The sequence below is a fragment of the Pocillopora damicornis genome, chromosome 6 (genome assembly GCF_964200805.1).
Source record: "Pocillopora damicornis chromosome 6, jaPocDami1.2, whole genome shotgun sequence".
NCBI lineage: Eukaryota > Metazoa > Cnidaria > Anthozoa > Scleractinia > Pocilloporidae > Pocillopora > Pocillopora damicornis.
Window position 1 is genome coordinate 22214904 of NC_142675.1, and position 16118 is coordinate 22231021.

The 16118-nt window shown below is 38.0% G+C and overlaps 3 protein-coding genes across 6 annotated transcripts; all 3 read right to left on the reverse strand.

Annotated features, from left to right (window-relative positions):
• Positions 1–74: 74 nt before the first annotated feature.
• On the reverse strand, positions 75–3899 carry LOC149044442 (uncharacterized). Of its 2 annotated transcripts, XM_089208466.1 has the most exons (5): positions 3487–3899; positions 2394–2689; positions 2020–2074; positions 1249–1552; positions 75–1100 (listed from the first exon to the last, which is right to left on the reverse strand). In XM_089208466.1, exons 1-5 carry the CDS (start codon positions 3785–3787, stop codon positions 1010–1012), a joined length of 1047 nt encoding a protein of 348 aa, XP_089064592.1. In that variant the 5' UTR covers positions 3788–3899; the 3' UTR covers positions 75–1009. The 2 variants fall into 2 exon arrangements, with proteins under 2 accessions (XP_089064592.1, XP_089064591.1); XM_089208465.1 differs by having other exon boundaries at positions 1088–1552; positions 2032–2074.
• A 67-nt stretch (positions 3900–3966) lies between these two features.
• On the reverse strand, positions 3967–10091 carry LOC149044443 (uncharacterized). Of its 2 annotated transcripts, none has more exons than XM_089208458.1 (4): positions 9507–10091; positions 8034–8326; positions 7186–7264; positions 3967–6768 (listed from the first exon to the last, which is right to left on the reverse strand). In XM_089208458.1, exons 1-4 carry the CDS (start codon positions 9805–9807, stop codon positions 6395–6397), a joined length of 1047 nt encoding a protein of 348 aa, XP_089064584.1. In that variant the 5' UTR covers positions 9808–10091; the 3' UTR covers positions 3967–6394. The 2 variants fall into 2 exon arrangements, with proteins under 2 accessions (XP_089064584.1, XP_089064585.1); XM_089208459.1 differs by having other exon boundaries at positions 3967–6762; positions 9507–9920.
• Positions 10092–11026: 935 nt separating this feature from the next.
• Positions 11027–15961, reverse strand: LOC149044444 (uncharacterized). Of its 2 annotated transcripts, XR_016187340.1 has the most exons (5): positions 15526–15961; positions 13896–14287; positions 13107–13197; positions 11765–12731; positions 11027–11665 (listed from the first exon to the last, which is right to left on the reverse strand). XR_016187340.1 is itself a non-coding variant. In XM_089208450.1 (4 exons), the coding sequence occupies exons 1-4, from the start codon at positions 15824–15826 to the stop codon at positions 12397–12399; spliced, it is 1119 nt and encodes a 372-aa protein (XP_089064576.1). In that variant the 5' UTR covers positions 15827–15961; the 3' UTR covers positions 11027–12396. The 2 variants fall into 2 exon arrangements, 1 of the variants encoding a protein (XP_089064576.1); XM_089208450.1 differs by having other exon boundaries at positions 11027–12731.
• Between the last annotated feature and the right edge of the window lie 157 nt (positions 15962–16118).

Here is a 16118-nt window from a genome sequence, read left to right on the forward strand (position 1 = left end):
TTGGATGTTCAAGGCAAGGATGGGATTGGTAGGAGAAGAGAAATTGCAATGCTAAATCATGTCCATTGTATGTGTAACGTCCATTTTAATCTTCCTTTAGACCTCCATCATTGTTTTATGTTTTTTGAACAACTTGGATAACATAGTCGATGATCATGATGTGAACACCTATAATGATAACTTATCACAGGAAAGAAAAAAACCTGATAAAATATCTAATGTTGAAAATAGTCGGTTAGTAATGATAATAAAAAAAACTACAACAACAGAAAATTATTTTTCCCCAAAGGTAAAAATAAAGGTATATTAGCTTTAATAGCTACAGTAGAACTTCCGTGAATCAAGTCATAAAGAAATCAGCTGATTGCTTACTTTGACTTCACAAAACAAAAACCGTTTTTTGTAATCCTAATTGAATTGTTTTTTGCCATAACAACTTAAAACTGACAATATTCTCTTGAAAATTACCAATTACACTCGAAATTACATTTTAAATTTTTCAATAAAGTGAAAAAGGTATACTACAGTACTGAAGTCATGAAACAAAAATTTCGAAGGACAGGCAGCTTAGAGGCCTTACAGCCGATTCTGTCGGAGCTCATCACTGTGCTGAGCAGTAAACTTGAAAGAATAACTTCATGAATTCCCAAAGCCAGTACATTGTGTTGGTAAATCTGGTTTGTGTTCGCAGGAATACCAGGTTTAGCTAATCTCACCCCATATAACATATTAACCTCGGATGAAAGTAAGCAACAAAAGTGGGAAATAGTCGACAAATCAGATTGTTTGTATATCTGACCAAATCTTTTCTAGGAACCCTCTAAGTTAAGATCTGTTTTCTAGGTTTAGCTATGTAGAAGAACGAAAGGTTAATTTTCCTGTGCACTGTTTTTAATGTAGACTTAAATCTGTCTGGGGTTCTGACAGTTCAAACGAAAAACTGTTATAATATTTCAACATCTACACAACATAATCTTCAAACTGTTTTAAAAGTACTCTAATACTGTCCCTACTGATCAGGCATTCTCGGTCGGTTATAAACCGGAGCTAACCTCCAAATACAATAAGTGCCCAGTGTAACGATATCGATGTTTATTGTTCTATTTACTTCCGGTCCGCATTTACGTCATAACTACCATGGCAACAAAACTTTAGAGACCATGCTTTCCGGTTTTGTAGAGTTCGTCGGACATCGATTAAATAGACCTGTGTTACTTCACCTGTGTGTGTCTTGTTCTTCCTATAAACAACGCCACAATGAGAAGAATTAAAATAGCGATCTGTGGTTGCTTCTTACACCGTTCAAACAAGCTCGCCCAAAGACGCGGCTGAACCTTAGAAACGGTGTAAGTGACATTACCGGAACCAAGAGATCTAAATTGCACTTTAACTTCAGGGACTGTTCCCCAATCTCGTGCTATGTCCAGTATGGTCCTCTCGGACGGTTTCCATTGTTGGTGCCAGATCATAACGTCACCGTCCTTGAAAGAGATCCTACCATAGCGAACCAGAGTTTCTAGCAGGACAGTGCCCTCTGGGTAGTGCAACGGGCCTGAAGGTCCAAATCAAGAAGCAAAGGTTAGTTTAGAGAGGAATGATGTACGAAAGGTTACAACAAGATGGAGGTTAACTGAATTTTAAAACACGGGTCGTTTGTCTTGGTTCAGAAAACATTGTCAACATTTTAAAAGTGGGCGTAAAGTCTGATTTTTCTCATGTTGGCCTCGATTATTTAAAAAAAGAGAAGCATTTGAAAGTACTGTGAGCCATTGATGTAATGTTTTACCAGCTTTTCGAATTCTTTTTTCGTATGCCAATTATACGGTAGATTTTACATGTATATAAAATTTCATTTTAAACAAGTGTAAAAACCGTATGAATCGAGCACTTCGATGTTATCATTACGAACACCTGGGTACGCGGAAATTTACGCATAGTTTTACAAAAGTTTCGCCTTCAGCTGTTTCCAAAACTAGCTGCCAATGACTGTCGTAATTTGATTACATTTACTTATTATACCTGGATACGGACCTGATTCTTCCACGTCAACTTTCGTTTCTCCATGCTCTAAAAGCTGATAGGAAAAAAATTATTGGATAGGGAAAGCAAATAATCGAGCAAACCAACGAAATGAGAATTCTAAAGAGCGAGTGGTGATAAATGAGGACCTAGATTGCTAGAAGTCTATGACAAGACGAGAGCAACTTTTTGCTGACTTTGATCAGGACCCTATGATTATGGGTGACATTTTGTAATCACTCGATGGTATTAAACGATATTTTTTTGCTGACTGTTTAACTAAGATGTTCTCTTGGTGAATAACTATACTCCTTTCTCATGACACCAAATAATTATTTTATTTATACAAAAAAGCTCATTCAATTTTCTCATACTTCCTGAGGAATCGGCTCTGGCTGTGGCACTGGCTTTGGTGGTGGCTTTGGTTTCGGCTGGTATTCAAACTTCTTTCCTGTTTTGCTGGGATCAAAGTAATGCAGCAATGCTTTCTCATGGATTTCCCTGTAATACTTGTCCCAGGAAAAGATGAAGCTCTGTCTTCCGTCAAGATCTTCCTCCCCGAACTGCGAGGCCACTTTTCTACGTGCCCAACGCGAGATCACAAATCTGTCTTCCTCGTCTGTATCTTTGTAGCTGTTGTCTCCACCGATGACTATCAACACCTTGCCACCTTGGATAACAAAATGAATCAATTAATTTGAAAACTGTTATGAGTCAACGATCGATGCTGAGGGTAGAGACCTCTCTCCCAGTTGGACACACACACGCGCAAAAAAATAATTTTATTTAATTTATTGTATCACTGTCATCATTAAAATCACTGAACTAAAAATTGCATGTAATTTTACCGAAAAAGCTACCATCACATCTATCGGATATCCATATCTGAATATAGCAATACCCAATAAAACGAGTTTTCAGCGGAATTGAATGCTTTTTCTCCTCCTAAGCATGCCTTAACAAATACTTATACAATTTTTTCTCTATTATTTTCAGACATCCAAGTTCCTTCCGAGAAACCGTGAATCATAGAACGGTTTGTGAAAGTGAAACTCGAAGCGAGGTCGGAAGTAACTTCCGCTTTTGGTTAGTCCCAACGTAGACACAACCAAGTGTTTTCCACGAAAGCGAGAGAGTTAATACTGAGCAGCAAGCTTTGAAAGTTAATCGGACCAATGATTCGCGTCTTTTCTTTCATCAAGAAAATAAAATTGAAAACTCGACTTCCTTAAGAGATAAACGCCAGTTAATGTTTCTCACGAACAAAAATACGAATAATAAATAGAAGCATTACAAATGCCACACAGCCACAATTTTTAGAATCGATGTATCGTTTTTTTATCCGGGACTGAAAAGACATTTAACCTCTTCAGAGAGTATATATCGTCATAAAAAGGAAAAAGTGTATCGTTATCGCTCTGAAAAGATCTGATGCAAAACACTATCTACTCAATCGTTTCGACTCACCAGACGCTCTCTTTAAAGCTCTGTAGAGACTTGCGTAACCAATTCCAGCATTGTCTTCGTTGATCGAGAGCCGTGATTCATGGGCAAGGACAGCAAAAACAGCAAAATCCATTTGTAGTCCGGGAATGACTGTCTTGCTTATCTCTGACATTTCACTCAGTCGAAAATTAAGCTTGTGTACAGTAAACCGCATCTTCACGTCGTTTTGCACGGTTAGTAGCAAGGATTCTATTGGATCCAAATTACAAGTACTATCGCAGTTAAAAAGATAGATGTTGGCCGGCTTTCCTTTAGTATCCATGGCACTTTTCTTTGGAATGATTTTACCAACGAACAGGAAAGTAAACCCTTCTCGAACACAGCCGAACAAAGTCTCTTTGATTGTCGTTCCCGGAATACGAATTCTTAGAATGTTGCGTTACTCCCATTTGTAACCGAACCTCTTGATGACGTGTACGGCAACTGCACGTGGACACAACATTTTTCTTTTTATTTTTACTTTTTCAAATCCTCAACTGAAACCAGTAACTACAAAAAATATGAAAGTTAAATTTTTAGTTTATTTAAATACTTGCAGCTGGAAGGGTAAGAGCGGCTAATTACCCGAGGCGAAGAGTTTCAATTTTTGTCATTATTCCTCAAACGTCTTCATTAGCTTTGTCGCGAACAAAACAACAAGTTCACTCAAGAATACAGATTTCAGTCACATGTAACACCATACATCTGTCACCAAATCACCGACAGCTTTCTAAAGAGAGGAAGCTTATTGCAATTAAAAGCTACGATTTCTTCGAAAGATAAGACAATTAATCAAGCGAATATGACCTTTGGTTGAAAATGTCTCGGAAACGGTCGCTCTCTTGTCAGTATTGCATGCATGGACGAGCACGATAAACAACACGAAATCAGAGCATAACAAATCAGGTCGTGATATCTGAGGTCGATGCTGTCCATCCCGCTCTCTTACTTGGAGGCGTTCAGTTAAGGGGATGATATAAAATGCTAGATTTTTGGACCTTAACTTTACTATCAAACAGACCAGAGACATTTCGACCGCTTAGAGTGTCGACGTCAATTTCCATTCCCCCTGGTTTGATTAATTCCTTACTGGGAAAATAGGATGTTGGAACCTTGGACTGAGGTATGCAAACAAATATAGGAATAAAGGGATGAAATCCTAACTGATTTAAACTGTGAAAACACGCAACAGATATTTCCACAAAATATTAAAAATCTGTGTTTCCAAGGCACTCGATCGTTAGGAAATCAGTTAATAAAAATAAAAAAAGAAATAATAAAACAGTTTTTGAAAATGTATCCATCCTACGAGGTTCTTCATCTCCTAACTAACTAAATCCAGCTAATTACGATTAAAATCACATACATGAAAAAATTACTTAGGTCTGATTGGTTAAGATAAATGTAGTTTTCAGGTAATTCAATGGGGAAGAGGGTTAATTCAGTCCAATTTTGTATGTCCTTGAAAAAATTGACTCGTGCTTATTTATTCCAAATTGCACTCGAAATCATATGATTACCTATACTTAAGATGTGAAAATATCGTGGTATATTATTGTTTTGATCGTAGGCGGTTGTTTTGACCGAACGCACAGTGTCACTTGTAGGGTTTGAATAAATTATTTTTGCATTTGATGAGCGCGCTTTGCTTCTGCATAATTATGATAAGCTATCTCGTATTTTTTTATGTATGTTATTAATACGCAATCACATGATTTTTCTCGTGCAATTTGGAACAAATAAGCACTGAAAATTTTTTCAAAGACTACAAATTGCACCTGCCCTACGGGCTCGTGCAATTTCGTTAGTGTTTGAAAAAATTTACTCGGGCTTATTTATTTCAAATTGCACTCGAAATCATGTGATTACCTTTACTAAACATAACTAACAGATAAAATAACAATGCAAATTACGAATGAGATGACGAATGAAGGTAAAACTGAGCCGTTAAAAGTGTGAATATAGGTAACAGAACTGTTTCAGCAAAATACATTTTTCACATATTCAGAGACTGTTTCTATTTCTCCTAACGCTCGACAATTATAATATCCTTTCCTAGGCCATCCATTACAAAAACCATGATTTTATTTTTAAATTTTGACGTGATTTGATACCCTGTAAAATTTGAAAACAAATAAAACAGAGATCGCCCATCGCTAATTGCTTTCCGTTGCCTATCTTGAGGTACAGGTAAAGCTCTCGAATATCGGACACAAAAGGACAAAGCAAAGAGCATACACAATCAAACCTAAGTAAAGCTGATATGGCCACGACATTTTAAAAAAATATGAAAAATAGCTGTATTGGAAGGGTGTCCGCTTCGTTTGGGTCATTATGGTGACGTTACTTCGAATTTCAAAATGTCCTGTATCTAGAAACAGGCGTACAAATGCATTTATTTTATCATTAATAAGCAGTACCTATTTCCTGCCAAGTGTATGAATAGTTTTCGTTTCTTTTCGAATTTTTTTTTCATTTAGAAATTTTTATCTTAATTGGTTACTAATTGCAACAGTGTTAACTTTTGTAAGGCTCAGCTCTGGTAAATAAATCGTTAGTATTTAGCATATAACTGAAAACAGGAGGTTGTTTTACATAATTACGGCAACTCTGAGCTGAGATTTAATGTTCCCTTTTACCGTATTAAAGAGATTGCATATTACAGAGGTTTGTTTTAGAAGAAAGCATGCCAGAATACGATCGGAATATATGAAGCTGTCCAATATGAATATATGAATAGATGTCTTAAAGAGGAAGTTCGACTGTAGTTTGAACTTGACTTGATGAATTGCAATAAAATTTGAAATTAGGTTTAATTAGGTTTAATCAGGTTTAACTAGGTCCATAGGCCCAAATGTTTATAATTTTTATGGACAGCGACTTTTATCCATCATTTTTTTCCAAGCCATTCACATACTGCTACTAAAATCCACAGTATGCAAGACCAAATCCAAGCAAGGAAATTCCAGACTAACTTTAAACAACACAGTATGCTCGCCCAACTACAAATACTCTGAGGTCGCACACTGTAAGAGACCCCACCGTTAGCTGAAGCGACAAATCTAACATTTGCAAGAGGTGTAAACATCCAATCTTTCGACAGGTGGTGAACAGTTGTTCCAGACGGCTTCCATATGCGGTCCCAGACCCTCACGTCCTCTTTCTTATACGAGATTCTCCCAAAACGTACGAGTGTGTCCAGCAGTTCGGTACCTTCGCGAAATTCCGGTCGGGAATCAGTAGGATCTGGCCTGGGCCCTAAGGCTAGATTAAAATAGATTTCTGAATATATAAATAAATAAATAAATATTAATAACCCTTACTGAAGGTTTCAGCCCTCGCCCAATACTGAGAAGGTAAGGTTGAGGTTACGCAATTTGGTGCTTGGGAACTGGACAAAGGATGAGAGCTTGTGGCTTCTAAAATTAAACTTAAAGATTTTTGGGACCCTTTAGGGACTCGAGACTGGTGTAGAGCGTAGAGTTTGTGTCGGAGAGCTCACAACCATGGTTGATATGCAATGTCACAAGGTATGGAAAGTAAATATTAAAATAAGTAAATATTTAATCTGAACCAAATTATTCGTTTGATAAAGTACACTGCCTCCAAAATAAGTGTTCAGCCTCTGAGAAATGATTTTATCACAAGAAATGGATTCTTTAAGTAAAATAGTTGACTCACATTTTTCTCTTTCTTGGCCTGTGGGCCTTCTTTGGGTTCTTCCTCCTTGAGGAGGTACATCATCACCAGAAATACCGTTCTGCAGGATACATGAAAGAAAGCGTTCAACAAACTTGAATGAGAAGCACAAATGATTTAGGAGGAACAAGATTAGAGGGAACGAAAGAATGTGAATGAATGAATGAATAAACCACATATGGGACTCCAGATTGGCTTGATGAACAAATACAGGAATCTTGACTCAACATGTTTTAGAGGTTTTAAACACTTTAACTCGGTATTGCAACATGCCTATCTACTACTTACATTGAGAATAATGGAAGAGTGGACACCAATGAATAGACTTGATGACTCTAAAATGCAATTCCACAACCCGAATAGTAATCTAAGGAGTAGTAAGCTAATAATTGCTCTCTTCCACTTCTCTAAGTTTTCAATTTGTAAATAATTCAGGGTGGATGCGTTATAAACAAATGTCGAAATAAGGTTATAGGTTACCATCAGAGGGTACAACCATAAACGAACTTTGATCTCATCGTTGTGTGGCACTAGATGCTACCTCTCCTCTTGATATTACATTATGTGTGTCTTGAGCCGGATGCATGCTTGATCATCCTTTAACTCCCAAGATCTCATTAGTTAATCTCCCAACTGTCTGCTATATAGTTCTAGTGATGTTAGTTTGGAGTTTTTGGTATTGGATCTACTAATAATCCCCTAATTAATCTGTTTCTTTATTCTCATCAATTGTCTGCTTAATGTTGTATCGATATAGTAAGGAGAAATTCTGCTTTGGTCACTCATGGGAGTTAAAGGGTTAAACAAATAAAGACAAAAAACGGTCAAACCTTGTCTGGAGAATCATTGACTGGTGGAGGAAAGGTTGTTGGCTTTTGTTTTGGCACATACTGAAACTTTTTTCCTTTCCTACTTGGGTCGAGGTAGTGCTTTAATGCTTCCTCGTGGATTTCTCTGTGACTTTTGTTCCAAGAAAAAATGAAGCTTTTTCTTCCATCGAGATACTCCTTATCAAACTGTGACTCCACTTTCCTTCGTGCCCAGCGTGATATTACAACCTGTTCTTCTTCGTTTTCATCTCTGTATTCATCATCCCCACCAATGATGATCAATACTTTATTTCCTTTAAATAGAAGACACTGTATTACACCTTACTATTCTAAACGAGTTATACTGATACTGAAGTGGTAGTGGTTTTCACTGTTGAAGGGCAGTTTACACATTGGTCAAGGTTTGATAATCGTTAATGTCTCACTTTGCACGTGATTGCCCTCTTCGATTGGATCCCACCAATAGAACGTTTGGAAGAAAGGCAGTATTATTTGGGTAAAAATACACAAGGTGGAATATTTGGAAATGACAGTTTTTTATACCACGTTACTCATCCAGAAAAATTGTCTGTAAATATTTGACGCTACTGTCTGCAAGCTTACCAGAATTACTAGTATCATGAAAAAATAACTTATTCGTTAAAAAACCAAAACAAATAAAAAAAAAGACAAGTGAATGGGTAAGAGACCGAGAGGAAACTCCTTTGGCATATAACGTGTCTCAACTGGTAGCACGTGAAGTTAAAACATTTCTTCATTTTTTATGAAGATGAAGACGTTTTTCTTCTCTCGAGAATCATTACGGTGAGGCTGAGAGGCTAACGTTGTTAACGTCAGTTACTGTTCATATCAAGGTGAACTCTGATCTGAACTTTGTTATCTCGAGCTTGCATACACTTTCAGAGGAAGTATATGGGACATTTTGCATCTTTCCTTAAGCTAAATGTAGTAACATCAGTTTGACTCAATTGACATAATTTCCCCCAAATGCCAGAGAACAGGACAATTCGGCATTGCATGCAATCGAGAACCATGTTGCTTCTCGGAATAAATGTTCCGCATTATTTTGATTATTTATCGCTGCACAAACATCACTGTACTTATTTCAATGCTTACAGTCGACCTACCAGTCGCTTGCTGCAAAGCGAGAGTGATAACAATGAGAAACTAGCTTTGAAAAGCGAACTTTCATTGTCCAAGTAAAAGTGGAAAAACTCGATCACCTTGAGAGACTGACAGGCCATTGTATGTTTGGATTGATTGCTTTGTGTTCTTCTCGGAGTAAAAATACGAACAACAAATTAAGGCATAAGTTTTACGCAACACTAATTCTCAGAATGGTTGGTTTAATCAGGGACATAAAAAACGTTTAAGCCTTTTGACTATGAATCGTCAAAAATTAGGAAATGGTAAGATTTTATGGCTTGACACGATATTGTAGAAAACCCTATGAACTCGATCTTTTTTACTCACCAGTTACTTTCAGTAAAGCTCTGTAGATCCTTGCGAAACCAATTCCAGCATTGTCTTCGTTGATTGAGAGACGCGATTCTCGGGCATGAACAGCAAAAATAGCATAATCCATCTGCAGTTCAGGAATAATATTCTCGCACATCTCTGACATTTCGCGCAACCGAAAAATGCGCTTGTCTACAGCAAACCGCATCTTCACGTCGTTTTGCACGGCTAGTAGCAAGGATTCTATTGGATCCAAACTGCAAGTATTATCGCAGTTAAAAAGATAAATGTTGGTAGAATTTCCTTTCATTTCCATGGTATTTTTCTTTCGTAACAGTTAAAAAGCGAACAGTAAGGGCCATCTGTCTTGAATGCAGCCGAACAAAGTCCATTCGTTTGTCATTCCACGAAAATGATTTCCGAGAATATTGCGTTACCCGGGATTTAACATTAACTTTTTGGTGACGCTTAAGCCAAAGGCATGTAATCCTTTGATGGAACCAGAGATAAAATACGAATAAATCGTATATATCTAACTATTTAAAATCCTTTCAATTCTGGAAACAGAAGTGGCTAAGAGCCATTTTTGTCACACACGACAAAACAAAGCAGCAGGTACAGGGTGGCATTGAGAGTACAATCAAGTGTCATGAAACGTCTTGGGCTATATCACTGTGCATTCTCCGAAATGGAGAAAGCTCACTGCAATAAAAGGTGCGAAAAGGCAAAAGAACTAAAAACTTTTCAGAAGTATGCTAGCCGCCGGCATAACCATATTTGAAAATATCTACAAGGCTATTTGTATTTTGTCCAAATATTGCATTATCCTGGGCGAGATGAATTACCCTGAGCTTCAGTTTCCGGCATCAGTGATACATTACCAACTGGAACTTATAAATTTCCCAGCAATAGTAGAAAATACTCTAAGCGCGAAGGCAGAGAAAAGGAAATTGCTAAATAAGCGCGATATCAACTCTTCGCCATAATGTTTACACAGAGGTTGTCGTTCTGTTTGTGCTAACCTTTGTTCTTTATGTGTCACCGTTCAGAAGATGGGGGGGAGGAGGGGACGGGGGTGTTAAAACCTGAAGTTTGATTGTAATTTTTTGGTTTTGCAGGATGGAGGTATATACAGTTATAAGAAATAGAGGAGACAGTTTCATTCGTGTACACGTGTGTGTTTGGTTTGGTGCATATCCTCACCTTTTCACGTTTCATATCTGACCAAAGCACCACCCTTTTCATATTCATAAAGGAAACCCACTGTCCTTTTTTCACATCAAGCAAATATTTCCCTGAACATTTAAGTTTCCTATCAGCCGCCTAATGACAGTTTACAAAGGTAGCCATATTTTTTGAGTCTTTATCTGCACTCATAAAAGCCATCCACTCTGAAGTGCATAACCATGTAGCTAATCATTGCAAGTTAACCCCTACCCTCCCCTGCCTCAAAAGAACATCGAGCGGATGCTTGAATAGAGATCTTGCCATTCAGCCGCTGCGTCTACAAGATTGATGGAACTACGCCACAACAATTTGAGTCAATTGAGGACCTTTATTTTTATCATTATTATTACTAAAATACGAAAATTCAGTTTACACGTCTGTCAGTTATTAAATTGCTTACATACCTGGCAATACACAATTAGTACAGATTACTATTCTAACAGTGCGGCGTAAATTAAATTATTTCATAAACACTGAGATTTACACAGTGAAGTACTATCGTTCGTGTCTCTGATCGATTGGACGAACGCCGGTGATGTATTTTCACACGCGTTCGCTACCTCACAATCATGACACACTTCCTTTAATATGCCAGTTTTTACTTTTCTGAACAAAGAAGTACGTTTCGTGTTTTCAAGTTTGAGAAAGGCTGTGAAACTCGAGAAAAAACTCACGGCTACATGATATCAATCCCGAGTTCGTACTTAATAAAGAAATGGTCATTTTTAAAGTTACGTCCAACGAGGAATAAATCCAAAAGTGATTCTGCATCAATTGATTCGTTCTCTGAGCCATTCAAAACACCTTGAAAATTTCCTTTACAAGCACTAACACATCCAAACAAGGCATTCCCTTGTTCAAAATATACATTAGATGATTAGCTCTCTGAACCATTCAAAACACCTCAATATTTTCCCGTACAGTAAAACATCCGAAAAAGGCAATCCCTTGTTCGACATGCACATCGCTTAACTAGTTCCCTGAACCATTCAAAACGCCTTGATAATTTTCCATACAAGTAATAAAACATCCGAAAAAGGCAATACCTTGTTCGACATGGACATCGCTTGACTAGTTCCCTTTGTTGGACATGTACATCGCTTAATTCGTTCACTGAACCATTCAAACATGTAACAGTGTAAGATACCCCACCGTTAGCTGTAGCGACAAATCTGACATTCGCAAGCGGTCTACACATCCAAACTTGCAACAGGTGGCGAACAACTTTTCCGATGGCTCCCAGGTTTGATCCCAACGCCACTCTTTATGAATTGTTAAAATAGCCCCACCCATTCGATGTAATATTTTCATACCTGTCAGTTAGCGACATACATGTAACAAACCGCAGTAAAGAGTAAGGGAAACACCATTGAGGTCCTAAAGGGCAAGGAAGATTGTGCTGACATCAATATCGTCCTCAAATTGATTGTAACTACAACCTTCTCCGACCCACGCCGCAACCACTCTTCGGTGAACAAAAATTGTTTCCAAGTGATGTTTATTAAGAGACGGAAAAATGTATTTTTTCTCATTATTAAAAGTTTGTTTGAACGGTGCTGCTTGCTTCAGTCCTTGTTCTCTCTCGTTCATCGTGATCAGACTATCTTTAATGAGGCTCATCAATTTACACCATAATTAATAGTAATGAAAATACTAATAACGATAAAAATAATAATGATCAAACGAAATAGACAATAATAGAAATAATGATGATAATAGTGATAATTATGAACGCCCAAAGGATCAAACGCAGTCCACAACAGAAACTGCGAGGTCTCACAGTGTAAGATACCCCACCGTTAGCTGTAGCGACAAATCTAATATTCGCAAGCGGTCTACACATCCAAACTTGCAACAAGTGGCGAACAACTTTTTCCGATGGCTCCCACCTCTGATCCCAGGCCTTCACATCCTCTTCTCTGTAGGAGATTTTTCCAAAACGCAGGACCGTGTCTAGCAGAATGGTGTCCTCGAGAAATTCCGGCTGAGCATTGAATGGATCTGGCCTAATCCCTAATTAAGGTTAGATTATAATAGATTCATTAATAACTGAAAAAACCCTTACTAAGGATTTTGGCCCTTGCTCAATAGAAGCCTGGGTTAGTTTATGATAGAAAAAAAGATGACAAAATAATTTGCATAAAAGCATCAATTGCATTAAGTCCCTTAAGATATAAGTTTGTTAGCTAAATCAAATCAATATTTGCCAAATAACTTTCTGATTCCAGCGCTTCCTTTTCCTCTCTTCAGTTAGGACAGGGTCAGAGGACCTCTCAAATGATACCCTAATCCCTAACAATTCGTAAGTGCAATAAACAAGGCAACTTCGTGAACGAGAGGTTTTGCCCCTAGAAATAATTTATCTCCAGATTTGGATTCTGCGCTTACTTTTTCTTCCCTCTTTCCTCTTAGGTTTCTCTCGGGTTGAGTCGTCTCCACTTCGAGGTAGAAGAGGGTTCTTGGCATCATCACTTACGTCCTACGTGAATAAATGGATGAATAAACAAAAAATTCTGACAAATGAGAAAGAAAGAAATTAGGAAGAATGAATCCAGGTGGGAACGACAGAAGGGAAACAATGGAAGATGGTTAATAGATCAATTGAAAAATGAAACAAACAACCAGTCAGGAGATAAGGGTACCCAGGAATCGAGAAGTTAAAGATTAAAAGGATCTAGGGAATAAAATATCAAGGAAGTCAAAAGAATCACAAGTTTGGTAACTGAAAAAATGTTGGAGCTATCACAGGAAATGAAGCATGCATCCAGTCGACTTCCTCTCTCGTTCAGTTTCCAGCTATGTCTGCCTGCCTGTCTGTTTGTCCGTCCTTATATGCGCTATACATCTGGTCTGTCTGTCTTTCTGTCTGTGTTCCTGTCACTCTCTGTATGCTCGTCGTCCCGTCTTGGCACAATATATAAATTAAACTCCAACTGCCCTGTCAGAGAAAATTACGATAAATTTTCCATACAGTGTATTTTCAGTGAACATATAAGTAACTGCGAATGGAAGTCACAGACAGCACAAGGACAGCTCTTTTTTGTTTCAGGTATGGTTTGCGTGATTTAAAGCTTCAAATTAGTCTAATGATTCACGCATTGCTTGTTGAGACAAATTTAGTCGATAGCAAAAACGTGCAAATCATGACCACTAAACAATCTGAATCAAAGCGCATACCTCTTCTGAAACATCTGTGGTGGGAGGAGGTTGTGATCCTGGCACATACCTTAACTTTAGCTCTTCCTTACCAAACTCTAAGAAGTGCAGTTCTGCTTCCTCGTCTGAATCATCAACGGTTCCAGAAGCAATGTTTACTGTTATGGATTTTGGCACATACTGAAACTTTTCTCCTTTCTTACTTGGGTCGAGGTAGTGCTCTAATGCTTTCTCGTGGATTTCTCTGTGACCTTTATTCCAAGAGAAAACGAAGCTTTTTCTTCCATCGAGATACTCTTCATCAAACTGTGACGCCACTTTCCTTCGTGCCCAGTGTGAGATAACAAACCGTTCTTCCTCGTCTTCATCTCTATAATTATCATCGCCACCAATGACGATCAACACTTTGTCTCCTTGAAGTACAAGACACACCGTTACACATCCATCATGGATTTAAATGGATGACAAATTTTCTTTTTAAACGTTTTGCACTTCTTCAAGGCAACCCATAGGGGAGAGGTAGTATGAGCGAATGAACACTTGTCACTCTGCTCTAATCAACATTTTCACAAAGAGTTTGCACCGCTGTAGTCGTTTGTTTCCTTTAAATGCTTATCGATCCGAAACATTACTAGATTCTACCAAAATACAATTCCTAAATGGAGAGGTGGTTATTTTTGGCCTCAGTTCAGATGAATCGGTGAAAAGGATTAGTGAGAAGACAATTGGAGATGCAGATGACGATTTTCTTCATGAAAATAAATGCCACATCTGAGGAAAGGAAGCCCGCAAAGTATCAAAGCGTTCTCCTCGAAAGAAATTTTTTGGTGTGTAACGATGGACTCTGATCTGAAATTCCTGCATCAGTCAAACCCAAACTATTTTAATAGCATTTACCCGGCATCGAAAATCCGTGTCCAAAGTCATCAAATTCTAAATACTATAGTAATGAACATTTAAAACGGTTTATTCTGATGCCAGGCCATGTATTCCCAGCTTATTCAAAAGCCAAACTTAATCGGATCTTGCGTTCGCGTCGTTTTGTATTTAACTGAAACATGTGTAAAACAGCAATATTTTCATCTTAGCGTCTTTCGCTTTTCGTCATTTGAAGCCTTAGTATTGAGTAATTGGATAGATGGCCGACAATTTAAGAATGATATTGATTGACAAGCAAAAATATCATGGCACTTACTGCAAGAAAACTGACAAGAGTTCAAATGAGAATTTATACTAGTATGGCATCGTTATCATACTGAAATAGGGACCTTTAGTAGTTAAGACGGCAACGCCAAAGAAGACGTCGAATTTAAAATGAAGAGATATTTTCGGTTGAAATTTCGCGAATGAGTGGATGTGACTACCATCCCTTACAGCGCCGCAAGTTAACCTCATCATAGCATATGAAAGAGTGTTGAGTTCCAAATGGAAACTTAGATAATTTGCCGTCGAGGTTTCCTTTCTCGAACCTCGGTAATTTTGAGGATTTCACGTTGTTATTTTGCAGAGGACGGCTAAGAAATGTACAAAGTTCGAAAACGTACGAGCTGAGCTATTGTTCTGCTCATTAGATCTTTTGTTTCGCCACCTACTCGCTGCCGTCGCCGTCGTGGTTTGCTAAAGGTCCTTAATGTTAGACGACCGACCGTACCTGTCGCTCGCAGCAAAGTTTTGTAGATCTCCGCGTAGCCAATACCAGCGTTGTCTTCGTTGATAGAGAGACGAGATTCATGCGCATGGACAACAAAGACGGCATAATCCATTTGTAGCATTGGAATAGTCTTTCCACACACATCCGTCATTTCATGAAGGCGAAATTTTCGCTTATCCACCAATAGTCTGAGGTTACGATCGTCTGCCATTTTGAGCAACAAGGTTTCCACTGAGTCCAAGCTATACGTGTTATCACAATTAAAAAGGTGAAACTTCATTACCCTCACTGGACTCGCCATTTTTGTCGGTTATATCAGAGAACTTTCAATGAATACGAATCAGTTGCTTGCCACAAAACTTTGTTTACTGCAGTATAGCGACCATTTGGCTTTGTGTAAAGTCCGCTCGTCTTTCTCGGAAATTCAATTCGTCACGCAATACTCTCACTCTACTTAGAAATAACTTCCGGTTTTTTTAGAACCTAACTCGCATTTCAGTGTTGCTCCTTGTTTCTCATCTCTGGTAAAGTGAGCTGATTTGAGAAATGATTTTCTGGTGGCTGGAACCCAAGGGTCAAATCCAAATAAGAAA